We start from the raw sequence: 15426 nt of genomic DNA, 5'->3' as shown, positions 1-15426 counted from the left end.
GCAAAGACTAAAGGCAGTAGGAGTAACATTGCATTCCCTCTTTGGATTTAGTGGGATTTTTTTTTAAATAATGTATTTCAGTACCTGCATTTTCACTGTGTTTTTTTAAAGTCAGCACGCTCTGTATTGGTGCTTTTTCACTACTAAAAATGATACCTTTTATATAGAAATCTGATGTACCGGTCATGAGAAATCTAAAGGAGAAGCCATATGCAGATCCGGCTGGAAATGCGCTGGACGTGTGACGGTCACACTGTCCCTCACTGACACTGCACCCAGTCTGATTGTCCTATGGCTTTTATGCTAGATTTTTCATGACTAACACCATGGGATTCCTACATAAAAGGTATCATTTTTATTGGGGGACAATCACCCACACAGTTATTTACCTACTTCTCTATGCACGGAAGTGCTAACAGGTTCCATTTGTAATGTCAAAAACACCACCGTGCTGCTAATTAATACACAGATGAGGCTTTTTTTAATAAAAGAAACAGAAAATTCTTATGGACTATTGGAGAAAAATGCAGAAACTTCATTAAAAAAACATGGTTAAAGCATCTATGCAAATCTAAAAACCCTAAAAAATTCAAGAAAAAAAATAGGCCACAAAATTTTGACTGGTTGACTGAAGGCATCTCCACAATCATTTTAATTAGTGAGTGTCTATGAAGAAAACATTTTGTTGTTTTGCCTAAAAGACAACTTCTGTTTTGCTAAAGAGGCTCTGCCACCAGATTTTACCATGCAACTGTTTACATAACGAAATAGATGTTAGACCTGATGATGCCAGTTTCATCTCAATCTCTGCCCACCCTACCTGATTGACGACAGCGCCCCAGTGTCCTTCCTAATTGCTGCTACTTTATCTGAGCCCACCAAGGCTAATTGACAGCTCCTCAGTGTGCCTCCTCCTTGCTGCTGGTTAATCTTAGCCTGATTGACAGCTCCTCAGAGTGCCTCCTCCTTGCTTCTGATTAATCTTAGCCTGATTGACAGCTCCTCAGTGTGCCTCCTCCTTGCTGCTGGTTAATCTTAGCCTGATTGACAGCTCCTCAGAGTGCCTCCTCCTTGCTTCTGATTAATCTTAGCCTGATTGACAGCTCCTCAGTGTGCCTCCTCCTTGCTGCTGGTTAATCTTAGCCTGATTGACAGCTCCTCAGAGTGCCTCCTCCTCGCTGCTGGTTAATCTTAGCCTGATTGACAGCTCCTCAGTGTGCCTCCTCCTTGCTGCTGGTTAATCTTAGCCTGATTGACAGCTCCTCAGAGTGCCTCCTCCTCGCTGCTGGTTAATCTTAGCCTGATTGACAGCTCCTCAGAGTGCCTCCTCCTCGCTGCTGGTTAATCTTAGCCTGACTGACAGCTCCTTAGTGTTCCTCCTGCTTGCTGCTGGTTAATCTTAGCCTGACTGACAGCTCCTTAGTGTCCCACCTGCTTGCTGCTGGTTAATCTTAGCCTGACTGACAGCTCCTTAGTGTTCCTCCTGCTTGCTGCTGGTTAATCTTAGCCTGACTGACAGCTCCTTAGTGTCCCACCTGCTTGCTGCTGGTTAATCTTAGCCTGACTGACAGCTCCTTAGTGTCCCACCTGCTTGCTGCTGGTTAATCTTAGCCTGACTGACAGCTCCTTAGTGTTCCTCCTGCTTGCTGCTGGTTAATCTTAGCCTGTCTGACATCTCCCCAGTTTTCCTCCTCCTTGCTGCTGCAGTGTCCCTTGCTTCTGATTAATCTCAGCTCACCTGACCTGAATGACAGCTCCTCACCCTTATCCCTGCTGCTGCTTTATCTCAGCCCACCTAGCCTGATTGACAGCTCCTCAATGCTGTTGGTTAATCTGAACCCACCTAGCCTGTCTGACAGTTCCTCACTCTCCTCCTTGCTGCTGGTTAATCTGAGCCCTCCATCCTAGCCTTTTTTATTTCATTTTATAAAAATTACTCCTCAGTGATCCTCTTCCCTTTTGCTGCTGAGATCTCACACTGCTCAGTATAAGCTGCAGATGTCAAGTCAGTCTGGGTGGACAGGGAATGAAGACACTTGAACTCCTGAGCTCTCTCATACAATAGCTGGACTCATAAAATGCTAATATTACTATTTAGATTACACAGCCACTCTGACATGACATACATTTTCAAAATAAATACAGCAGCCTCATCAAGTGTAATAAATCTATTTAATAACATATACAGTTTGTATTGTGGAACCTGGTGACAGAGCCGCTTGTAGGCCCATTAGAGTAGGACATGTACAAGTAGTTACAGAAGTACTGGTGGGAAACAATGCAGATTTGATAGGATATTAATAAAATAAGATAATATGCGTGTGCCAAAAGATTCTTACTGATCTCCAGAATGAATCTGTGGTTTGTGATTGACGACCCCATAAGGGAAAGAACTTTCGTCTCTGTTCACCATCAGTTCTGGTAAAGGACTTTTCAAGGGACTCCAATAACAATTCTCACTTAATGAATGCAGTAAAACCTCTGCCAGCTGCCTGCTCGCCGCCTGGTCAACAAGAGAAAAAATATAACAAAATTAGGAACCCAAAAGTAATGCCCGTGTAATCCTCCGAGAGCGGAATAATCTGCTCTGCTCATTTATTGTGTGTAAGCAAATGATCATATCTAGAGATTTCATTGCCACAACCCCCTGACTAAGCCCCTAATAATAGCAGGAATATGAGATTATGAAATCCTGCTCAATGTCACCGCTTGTAAATGGTTACCGGCCCGGAGAGGGAGGACGGGAAGAGAATACACAGCCGCCCGTGTTACATCCAACTGTCCTGCAGTCTAAATGAGCCCCCGTCTAATAATGGTCAGAAGGGACTTATCCCGCTGTAATACCAGAAAGCTCAGAGACGTGTACACCCAATGTGCTGAGTATAAAAGGTGATGTCCGTCAATCATTGCATGGCGTTCAGTTTATTAGAAAAATTACCTTGCAAAATTACTTTTCAGGTCAGTACAAAACATATAGCATTCTGGTGTAAAACGTTTTGAAAAGTAGCAAAATTTGGGCGAAATGCGCTAAAACTTTGTGACTTTTGTCTGTCTCACCCACTTTTGCCCAGATCTGACTGAGATTTTGGCTGTCTCACCCACTTTGGCCCAGATCTGGCCTAGAGTGGGCATGGCAACCCTCTCTTGTTAAAATCATGCTGTTTCTTTCACCACAAAACTTACTCAGCCTCCAACTAGAGTAAGATTTGTGGTGAGACTCACACGGAGCCACCCGTCAGCTGCTCCTGATTCATGGGACTCTTAAAAATGTCAGTCTTGATGGGAACCTTCATTAGGCCACCAGCTTCCACGGAAATTAATCAGTGATCTGCAATCACGTGAGAACGGACGGGCGCCGGTACACAGATCCACACGCAACCCAACCATTTAAGGAGACTCTGTCAACACTGAATGATGGTTCAAACCAAGTACAGGCGCTTGGTGCTTTAAATCAGAGCCAACATTTAAGTACACCTTCCCACCTGCTTGGTTTCCATCTATTTCCGCACTTCTATGACTCTATGAAGCGAGACCGGTCAATCAAAGAAGAGGGGGTTGGAGTTAGAGTGTACGACCAGCTAAAGTAAAGCTAACAGCCCCACCTATGAAGATCTTTCTAAAGATTCTCCATTTTATACACTTAAAAGTTGGCATACCATTAATCTGTGGCTTCTTTATAGTTGTAGGGCTTGTCAAGCCCTTGGTACTATGTGCCTCACCTGGTGGTTTTGTATCTTTGTTTCTAACCTATAGACTTTTATGAGCAAAAGGATTATTCTGTTCAGAAAATCCAACTTCATATACTCTATGAGAAAAGTCCCACCTAACAGAGCAGGGTCTATCATCAGGATCTGATAATGGTCAGGATCCTCATGTCTTGATCAGGGTGGACAGTGGTTTCATAAAGCTTCTTTCGCTCAGGAGGACTTGTCCTTCCCTCCATTATACATAAAATGGGTGTTGTGTAATGCTTCATTTCTACCGTAGTGGTGCTACAGAAAAAATTGAATATTTAGTGTAAGCTATGCCCACAATTTACAGCAGATTGCTTGTGGTTCCAGGAGGACACTTTGTGATCAAGTTATTAGGGGGCATTTTGAGGTCCTCCCGAACATTCCCAGCTGCTCTTTTCTAACCTTGGCCTGTGGGTAACAAAAATAAAACTTCAATTCCATATTTCAATAGTTTTAGGTTTATGAACCCAGATGACATTCTGTTTGTTCCACCTTCTAGTTCCCTCCTCATCATGCTCATGTCACCAGGAAAGGATTACCGGTGTGGAGGTAACTCGTCCCTTGCTCAATAGCTGGGTTTGCTGGGACGTAAACTTTAATTCCAGGTGTAGACACTAGTAGCTACGTACTCGAAGTGCACCAGGAGACCACTTCCCTTAGTGTGAGTACACACAATTATACAAAACAGCCGTTTTATTACCATATAAATAAGAAAAGCGATGGGTGATAACTATTACGGTGTGTGAAAATGTAGAAAACTGGATAATGCACAGATTTCGGGGGAAGATTAATTAAAGTGTCTGAATAGGAACATGTTTAAGAGCTTAAGTGTATATAAAAACTGTTGTAAATGCTGGAGTGTGGACTTCTTCACTGCCGTTCTACCTATTATAATTCATATCTTAAAAAGGAAATGTAATTATTTCCTAAATATCTTTAATTATCAAATTACACTTGTTTTGTCTAGGGAACTAGTCACTAAAGAAGATTAAATTGTCTGAAATCTTGTTACCCTTAGAGAAACTTACAGAAAGATGTGATCCCATTGCCTATTCTGATCTAAGACTGAAGATACCAGGGGTGCTGGGGTAAGAAGAGGCTGCTCACACTGCTGTCCACCCTGTCTATCAGATCTAATCCTGGAGATACCAGGAGTGCTGAGGTAAGAAGAGGCTGCTCACACTGCTGTCCACCCTGTCTACCTGATCTAATACTGGAGGTACCAGGGGTGCTGAGGCAAGAAGAGGCTGCTCACACTGCTGTCCACCCAGTCTATCAGATCTAATACTGGAGATACCAGGGGTGCTGAGGTAAGAAGAGGCTGCTCACACTGCTGTCCACCCTGGCTATCTGATCTAATAACAGAAATACCAGGAATGCTGATATAACAAGAGGCTGCTCACACTGCTGTCCACCCTGTCTATCTGATCTAATACTGGAGACACTAGCAGTGCTGAGGTAAGAAGAGGCTGCTCACACTGCTGTCCACCCTGTCTACCTGATCTCATACTGGAGATACCAGGAGTGCTGTGGTAAGAAGAGGCTGCTCACACTGCTGTCCACCCTGTCTACCTGATCTAATACTGGAGATACCAGGAGTCCTGTGGTAAGAAGAGGCTGCTCACACTGCTGTCCACCCTGTCTACCTGATCTAATACTGGAGATACCAGGGGTGCTGTGGTAAGAAGAGGCTGCTCACACTGCTGTCCACCCTGTCTATCAGATCTAATCCTGGAGATACCAGGAGTGCTGAGGTAAGAAGAGGCTGCTCACACTGCTGTTCACCCTGTCTATGTGATCTAATACTGGAGATACCAGGAGTGCTGAGTTAAGAAGAGGCTGCTCACACTGCTGTCCACTCCGTCCATCTGATCTAATACTGGAGATACTAGGGGTGCAGAAGTAAATAGAGGCTGCTGACACTGCAGTCTACCATGTCTATCATATCTAGTGTAGGCATCACGGTAGCTCAGTGGTTAACACTTCACTATTGCAGCGCTGGGGTCCTGGGTTCAAATCCAACCAACGACAACATCTGCAAGGAGTTTGTATGTTCTCCCCATGTTTCCATGGGTTTCCTCCAGGTTCTCCGGTTTCCTTCCACACTCCAAATGACATACTGAAAGGGAAATTACATTGTGAGCCCCTATGGGGACAGTGCCGGTAACGTATGTAAAGTACTGTGAAATTAATGGCACTATAGAAGTGAGGAAAATAAATAATTACTATTGGTGTTGAGGTAAGAAGTGGCTGCTCACACTGTTGTCCACAAATCTATCTGATCAAATTGCAGGCTTATAGCCAGAGAGAAACATATTTGTCCATTACTGTATGCGTTTTAGTCCGAGAGTGGCATGTTCAGTAGGATAGGAAATTGGTATGATAGGACCCATCAGAGAAGTGTCACCTTGGCATGGTTGATGGGCACACATTAAATTGTCAATTTATGGGCTAAGAACCTTAGTTTTTTGTAAGTATATCTTACTGAGTAACAATACAGCTTGGAGTTAATGTTTCCAGTGTCTCTGTATGTTTTGGCCCTCACAGAGTACTGCTATGTTTTCTTTTTACATATTGTGCAGTTATTGCAGCTTGCATCTAACCACACTAAGGAGGTGCTGGTCAGGTTTTCTTACTATAGTCTACTATTAGAGGCTGTTACTGTCTCCTAGTCTGACACTTCACGCCTCCCATTAGTCTACAGGTGATTTTAACCAATTCTACTTGCCCAATCAAATTGCAGGCTTATAGCCCGAGAGATACATGCTTGTCCATTATTGTGGGAATTTCAGCCCGAGAATGGCATTTTCAGTAGGATAAGGAAAGTGGTATGATAGGACCCATCAGAGAAGTGTCACCTTGGCATGGTTGATGGGCAAACATGAAAAGGCTAATTTATGTGCCAAGAACCTTAGTTTTTTTGGAAGTACATCTTATTGAATAACAATACAGCTAGTAGTTAGTGTTTCCAGTGTTTCTGTATGTTTTGGCTCTCACAGAGTACAGCTGTATTTTCTTTTTACATATTGTGCAGCTATTGCAGCTTGCACCTATTCACACTAAGGAGGTGTAGTAATTATAGGGGATAACTCTGGACACACTTTGCGTGGAACAAGACAACTACAGGACACAGTTTTATAAGTGGTAAAGTCTATATTATCACACGGTGATTCAAACAGGTGCAGAGAGAAACTCAAGTCCACAACACTTGGAGTAAATATTAAATGCAGCTCAGCAGTCTATAGGAAACTTCAGAGGAAAATGCAATCACGCAGAAAGTCTATGAAGCACAATTATTCTTGAGGATACTTGACACGAATAAGTCCTTGCTTAGTCCAAAACACAGATAGATATGCTTATAAGGCAGTTCAAATAATATCTTAGCTCAACCAGGGAGGCCTGAGAAGTAAACACGAGCAGCAGATGAAGGAGGATTACTGGAACTGGTGTATGCAGCAGGAACTCAGAGCAGAGTAGCAGGATAACCCCACAGGTTCACAGGAGCAGGTTTATAGCCAGGGAGTAACCAGAGGTCAGGAGCTGGATGCAAGGCAGAATACTCTAGCACAGACTGAAGGCTGGGGTGGAGTTTTATAGCAGGAAGACACATGAGACCAAAGACGCCATCTTGGAAAAGGGTAGCAATGCACAAAAGGTAAAAAAAAATGTTCAGAGTCCTGACAGGAGGTGCTGTTCGGGTTTTCTTACTATGATCTAATACTGAAGATACCAGGGGTGCTGAGATAAGAAGAGGCTGCCACACTGCTGTCCACATATCTATCTGATCTAATACTGGAGATACCAGGAATGCTGATATAAGATGAGGCTGCTCTAACTGTAGAACTTTGCACAAGAAAGTAGAAAAATGCGGCACTCACCCAGGTTGCAAAGTGAATATCTTTAATCTGTCTTTAATCCATGTAAAGACTTTGCATAGAAGACAAGCGGAGACGACGAGGGTGTGGGGAGAGTGAGACAGATTAAAGATATTCACTTCGCAACCTGGGTGAGTGCCGCATTTTTCTACTTTCTTGTGCAAAGTTTTACTGTGCTGTTATGGCTATTGATGCTGAGCACAACGCTCCAGTACTGCATGGATACCGCACGCTGTGGGTCTAAAGAGGTGTATTTGATTCAGCGCTCCCAATGCTGCACTGTTGAATCCTGGTGCCGTTCGTCTCTTTGAACTTTTCAAGATTTAATGCTCTAACTGTTGTCCACCCTGTCTATGTTGGCGCTATATAAAGCGCTGCGGAATACGTTGGCGCTATATAAATAAAAATTATTATTATTATTATCTGATCTAATCCTAGAGATACTATTAGTGCTGAGGTAAGAAGAGGCTCCTCACATTGTGCCCACCCTGTCTATCTGATCCAATACCAGAGATACCAGGAATGCTGATATAAGAAGAGGCTGCAAATACTGGCTTCCACCCTGTCTATCTGACCTAATTCTGGAGATACCAGGAGTGCGGAGGTAAGAAGAGGTTAATCACACTGGTGTCCGCCCTGTCTATCTGATCTAATACCGGAAATACCAGGAAGGCTGATGGGGTAAGAAGAGGCTGCACACACTGCTGTCTACCTGATCTAATACTGGACATACGAGGGATGCTGTGGTAAGAAGAGGCGGCTCACACTGCTGTTCACCCTGTCTATGTGATCTAATACTGGAGACACTAGCAGTGCTGAGGTAAGAAGAGGCTGCTCACATTCTTGTCCACCCTGTCTATCTGATCTAATACTGGAGATACCAGTGGTGATGAGGTAAGAAGAGGCTGCTCACACTGCTGTCAACCCTATTTTTCTGAGCTAAAACTGGAGACACCAAGAGTGCTGACGAAAGAAGAGAAGGCTCACACTATTGTCCATCCTGTCTATCTGATCTAATACTGGAGATACCAGTGGTGATGAGTTAAGAAGATGGTGTTCACACTGCTGCCCACCCTATTTTTCTGAGCTAAAACTGGAGACACCAAGAGTGCTGACGTAAGAAGAGGCTGGTCACACTGTTATCCACATGTCTATCTGATTTAGTACTGGAGATACCAGGAGTGCTGGGCAGTGTGAACTATGTGATTGTATAAGTGCAACGTGGGTACAGTGTATATGCGGAAATATAGGAGTAGACACTCTGAGTGACATTTTTAAACACATTTCTGACCAGCGTTGAAAATATACATCTGAGTACATGTTCCCCACTCTGTGACACACATTTTTATAAAGGTAATCTTATGGGTGATGTCAGTGTATAACACAGCCCAACCATAGCTGACAGAATAAAACTTAAATTAAGCTTAAAAAAAGTTTCATAACAATGCTCTCATAAATTGCCACGTTACAAATGCGTAATTGGTATTGATGCAATGACCTAAAGACTGTAGAATAAATTTAAAAAGGTTCGCTATGATTTTAAAAATGTACTGAAGGCAGGGAATGCTGTACAATAAAAAACTAAATTATTTGTACTCGATAGATAATTCTCATGCTACTCCAGCACTGTAGGTCTTGTGAAATTGTCCTGTAATGATGACGCACAACTAGACACAAAACAACTGAGGCCAATGATTGGCTGCAGTGGTCATGTGCAGCACAGGCACGGCAGGACAACTTCACAAGAACAACAGGAATAAGAATGCCTTTAGTAAAATGTTTTCATTATAAACAACCTTTTAAATTTATACTACAGACTATGAGTCATTGCGATTGGGGCCATACCAAATATGAGTTTATCTTATGGCAAATTATTTTTAAAAATATATTTTTTAAGAGGGTTTATGTATTAGGGCTAAAGGCAGCAGTAACTATTAAAACAGGGGTTATCCAGGACTATTTTATTTTTTTACTATGGACCTAAAAACTAATAGACAGGTAGTTGCTAACTACCTGCTTGTTCTACACGGCAGCGGCTCAGAGCGGTCACTGACCGCTCCTGCCAGCAATTCTGCTGCTCAATGTCAATAGAGCAGTTTTCTCTCTTTTAGATGGCTCTGCAGAAGGGCGTGAATGCTGACGTTGTGCTGATTGAGAGCCGGCTCCCTGCAGTTAGGCAGCGGGGAGCCGGCTGTCAATCACCATGAAACACGCTGGGCAGAACAGGCAGGTAGGTATCAACTACCTACCTATTCGTTCTTAGACCCATAGTAAAAAAAATAGTCCCAGTTAACCCTTTTAACTTTGCATTTTTTATCAACAATGCAATAAAAATTGTGACAGTGTTGAAATAAATGATGACTTTCCTAGTGTCTATGGGATCCTACTGCATTGCTCATGATGCCTGTAATTCTCCTGTAACATAAATGGGCGCTGATGTCTGTAAAACTTTGAGTCTTTTTTTTTTACCTAAAGTAAGACATTTTGACAGATGTTTATCACATTTACAGGATAGGATCACAATTTTTCCATAGGAAAAGGCCTTAATAGCAGCAGGTTAAAGTTATGGCGTAAGCGGCTAATACACCACCGCCAGTGATCTTTTCTGCAGACAAGATTAGCTACCCTCAAATCAATATGGCAGAAATGGCAGAGGGAGCAATCGCCAGTAATGTGCTTTAATACGGAAGCATTACAAAAATGCCCACAACAATGTAATGAAATAAGAATGGACTGTGTAATGTGGAAAATCACATATCTACCCAAAGATAATAATATATAAGGCAGCAGCAGACTAGATGGACCATATGGTCTTTTTGTGCTGTCAATCTTCTATGCTATTATCAATCTTCTATGCTATTATTAGGAATCCACTCAAGTGATAGTAGACCATCATTTTCAATTTGTTGGGTATAACTCTGGTACAGAGTCTGGTTGCTAGAGTAGGGAGAGTGTACTGGCTTGGGGCGCAGTCAGACTGACGTACAAGATCAGAACGCAATGCTCGGACTGGTAGGCGGCTCTCCCTACCCGAGTGTGACAGCTTCATATTGTCACAGGTTTACCGCGATAGAAATGAGCCAGAACACCGCAGCATCTAATTTCTTCTGCTCCTGCACTGATTAGACGCACTTCACCTACATATTAAATGGTGCACGTTACTTTTAGCAGTGCAGGGGTTAATGCGCTCAGTTGAGAGCTCCTGGAAGCTTTCCTGCATTAAGGCTCTCAGCTGTGCACTGTTAGACACTCCCTTCTCCTACATAATCTGGGCCCTGGCTATCACTCATTGTCAGAGTTAGCTTATGCTGCATGGCTGGAGGTTGTTGGGGGTTGTTTTTGGAGAAGACGCGTGAAAAATAGCACAAAAAACTCTTACTACTCATTTCTATTGTACAACCACTTTGCTGTCTATATATTGTCTATATTGTCTATATATTGTCTTTTGATTGTTTTTTTCAGTCTCAGGCTTTCAAAAATGCCTGGTGGGCAAAATAAATTGCATGTCATTCCTGATGGAATTTTTTGTTAACTAGGCACTTTCTCATCAGAAGACTGCTAAAAAAACACATCAGGAAAAAACTCTTCTAAGATTCTCAATCAAGTGAAAAACTCAATGAAGGAGGGTTTCTTGAAGCTCAGCAAGTTCTGCTGTAACAGTCAGCCATCAGTGTTTTTTTCTGAGTCTGATAGATAACATTTGAACAAGCACACAGCTCTGAACAGTGAGAGCCATGATTAGGAGACCTGCTGTGAAAGTTGATTTATAAACGTATCTCTTCAGAAAATGATAGGGAGGGGAGAGATGTATAGAATTGATGTATAGAATTCAATGAGCTGGAGAGATGTGACTGCGATGTTAAGAGTTAACTCTTCTCCTGGAATGCAATTATCAAGTGGCCAGGGTCTGGGCAGGGCGATTTACAGCTGCATCTCTTTAGATGATAGGGAAGGGGAGGGATGTGAACAGCTATATGTTGTATAGAATTAAATTCTGGAGAGAGGTGGCTGGGATGTTAAGAGTTAACCCCTCTCCTGGAATGTAATTATCATGCGGGTCTGGGCAGGCATTAGTGGCGAGAACCACCATGGTAAAAGATAAGATCTCTTATTGCAGGAGATTGACAGCAGATAGAAAAAGCAAGTCAATTGCAAATTTGATTATTTTGACTGGGACATCGGATTAATAAACAAAACTGTATCATTTTTATTAGGGGACAAACGCCTAAACAGCCAACACTACTTCCATATCTAAAAGCGTGCTAACCGGTTACCTTTAAAAGGACTTCTTCCAAAATAGCAAAAATTCTGGCTGCGGTAATTTTCTAGTATATGCACATTTATACATTATGGCTAGAAACTGTCTTTAAAAAAGAATGAGGAATGTATAAACGTATATGCATAAATATATGAATATATACATGCATGTCAATAATCATCAGGATCTGATCGCCACACAGAGCAGCATATGTTCGGTTGGCAAGGAAAAACAAATCAATTAGATTATGTTCCTGTTTTACTGCACAATCTGTTCCATAGTTATAAGGCTTTTGCATGAGATGACATGAAAGAAATTGTTGAATACCGTGGACACATCTGCTTAGGTCTGTATTGGCGCTCCACCACTGGATATGAATGCTTACAGCAAGCAGTGATCTTCACCTCCTGGTGAAAGACAGTCAGCTCGCTAGTGCGACTTACTGGAGGTATCTACTGTATGCAAATATCAGCTGTGCGAAAGACTTTGGTTGCTTAATCAGGAGGCAAGGCTTGTTAAAGGGTCGGACATTGATGGCTACTCTGATGGGTGGCACTAGAGAACCAGCTTTTCTTCTTTAGGAAGAGGGATAATTTGCATACCTTTTACATACAAGTCTCTACAATGAGAAAAAGCACCCTCCAAACCCCAAACTCGTGGCCTACAAGCCCCTGATGTGTGTTTCGCAGGTGTCTGCTTAGGCAAGCACCTCTCAACTGGATCAACAAAAGAAAGGGATGGACTCACCTCTCTCCTAGTCTCCGTCTTGTTAGCTGTAGGTCACAGGGATATAATGAGCATCAGACATAATATTCCCGATGCAGGTGGTGTGACGATGTCACCACATCTCTCCGTTTGTGATCAGCTGGGAGCTCGTCGGGAACTTAAACCCTCTCTGGGTCATAGTTACTTTTAAAAAGACACCACGTGAGCATTATTACTTTTTTTTTTAAAGGGGCACAATATAATTTTGTTTTTGTTTTTTTGGGGGAAGGGTGATATGGGGGCACACAAGGGCCATCATTAATATTTTTTTGATATGGGGTACTCAAAACTTTCCTACTTTATACAGGAGAACTAGACCATAAACACTTTATTTGGGGCAATGGATTATTATTTCTTTTTAAGGGGGCACTGAATGAGCAATATATCTTTATAAGGGTGCACTCAGGGCATTACTACTTTATAAGGGGGAACTTGCGCCATAATTACTTTATAAGGGGTGGACGTAGGGCATTAGTACCTTTTCCTGGGGCACTTGGAGAAATGAAACCTTGTCAGGGGGCACACAGAGAGCTTCTGAAACTTCTTCGCATTGAATGTTGCTCGAGATCATCTCGTAGAGCCGAATGTGACTAACAAGGTAAGCAAGGTTGAGGTCCCTTAGTCTAGACCTAAAGTATTGAAAAATTGAATATCTCTTACAATTAATTTTAGTAGTAAAATATTGAAATTACTTAGGTTGCAAGCTCAGGCTACCAAGGTAAGTAAAGCCCCCTTCAGAAGTGACAGATGATACACCAGGTATGACCGCACAGATAGCCCACCCCTAAGGCCAGCTTGGTTTGAGAAGAAAGTAAAATGTTGAAATCCTAAATTATCAGGATAGTAGTGGGTATATAACTCAGGTCTGTATGTTTCTTTTATATACAGGTAATGGACAGCATCTATTCCTGCCTCCTTCTTCCCATATCCTCCAGGCCATTTTACCTTTGTGCCTTCATGCTCACGAAAAACAGCTGGGACAAGAAAGCAGGCTACTCGATGGCTTCATGGCATGTAAACACAAATTGAAAAAATTACTTCCATTTCTCTGGTATCAGCTAATGTTGTTTTATCACATCAACATGAAATTATTTAGGAAGCTTCCTCCCCTTAAGACTTGAGCTTCCTACATTTCTTCTATGGCCTAAAAAGTAGATAGGGAAGTCCATAGTATCACAATGACCCCGGCACCTCAGCGTGAGCCAAAATACTCAAGAAAAATGGGACTTAAAGGGACACTAATCCTGGACCAAGCAATAAAAAGACAGTGAAAGCTTAATCCTCAGTCTGAAAAAGTGTAATAGAAATCTTGCCATCTCCCAAGTTATGCTAAGGAGCTTTGGCTTCACAAGGATGGATTTCTCACAAAGTCAACCCTTCCGGTAAAGAAATCATCCCAACCATCAATCAATCAGCACTGATACAAGCTGATGTTTCCCATTCTGCGGCCATTGCAGGGTAGATGTTATATCACATGGTGACCATTCAACTGTAGGCCATCCAAGGTCAAGATATGATCAGGCTAGGTCAACTAGAGAGGAGGTCACAGAAGCTCAACGTTGATACATATTACCATTTTTTGACTCAAAGCCCAAGAATGGGACCTTCTTTACCCAAATGCTAAAAAAGTGCAGCGCGCCATATAGAAGAAAGTGCACCAGGATACTGTCTGTCACAAGTTCTCTTTGAAAAGTTTAGGGCCCTCAAGAAACCTTTGTAAAGAGGCTCTGGTCGAGGAGACAACGACAAGGGTCAATAATCTCCCTAGTGTCCACTATGAGCTGTCTAGGTCGCCTCCCCTACTGAAGAGCCACCCTTCTTCATAATTGGGAGTCTCAAGTAAATGAGTGCACCCCTCTAAGGTGTCCATGTTCTCCAATGCAGCACATAGGATTGGTGATGTCTCAATATGGCTCTATTCACCCCACCACCTGGCATCTGATGTGAGAGAATCGGATGCAATATGCTGACAACACTCGGCTCCATCTCTGCTGAGAGCGTGATCCAAGTGTCAGTGCACTGTGCTCCGATCCTCTCTCTCTTCAACCTTATTGAAAATTTATGGGCAAAGCTGAAAAGGCCGATGCGAGCAAGACGACCTACAATCCTGGATCAATTACACCAGTTTTGTCAGGAGAAATGGGCCGAAATTCCGACCAACTATTGTGAGAAGCTTGTGGAAGAATATCCCAAACGTTTGACCCAAGTCATTCAGTGTAAGGGCAATGATACCAAATACTAATGAAATTTATGGAAACTTTTGACTTTGCAGTAAGTAATAAAATGCCTTAAAACATTCTCTCTCTCTCATTATTCTGGCATTTGGCAAATATTAATACCGCATATACTCGTTTTTTTGCGCTCTAAACGCCCCCCTCGGTTTATACACGAGTCATTTTCCCAGAAAGATGGCGAGGGAGAGGGAGCGGTGGAGCAGCGGGTCACAGAGGCAGGAGCTGGCGGTTGTGGCTAAAGCCTGTGTCCACTGCTAAAGAGAAATTAATATTCACTGCGCTGACAGTGAATATTAATTTCTCTTATAGCGCGCAGTTACAGCCGCAGCCGCTGGCTTCCAGCACACATCCTACTTACCTTCCCTGCGTGCCCTGGCTGCATCTCAGCAGCCGAGCGATCACGTGTCCTTGCTCATTAGGGTAATGAATATTCACCTCTCTCCACTCCCATAGGCGTGGAGTGAATATTCATTACCTTAATGAGTGGGGACTCGTGATCGCTCGGCTGGAAGAGCTGCTGGTGCCGGAACAAGATGCAGCAGGAGCACGCAGGGAAGGAA

General features: G+C 42.8%; 1 protein-coding gene across 3 annotated transcripts in view; it reads right to left on the bottom strand.

Annotated features, from left to right (window-relative positions):
• The window catches only part of TTC7A (tetratricopeptide repeat domain 7A), a 390080-nt gene that overhangs the window by 305517 nt on the left and 69137 nt on the right, over positions 1–15426 (bottom strand). For all 3 annotated transcript variants that reach the window (XM_077282426.1, XM_077282427.1, XM_077282428.1), the window contains one exon: positions 2340–2503. In XM_077282426.1, the coding sequence (XP_077138541.1) occupies positions 2340–2503 (164 nt within the window). The remainder of the gene's footprint in view (positions 1–2339; positions 2504–15426) is intronic.

This window comes from Ranitomeya variabilis, chromosome 2 (genome assembly GCF_051348905.1).
Source record: "Ranitomeya variabilis isolate aRanVar5 chromosome 2, aRanVar5.hap1, whole genome shotgun sequence".
NCBI lineage: Eukaryota > Metazoa > Chordata > Amphibia > Anura > Dendrobatidae > Ranitomeya > Ranitomeya variabilis.
Note: the sequence above shows the minus strand (reverse complement) of the source record. Positions and strands in the feature narration are given on the sequence as shown.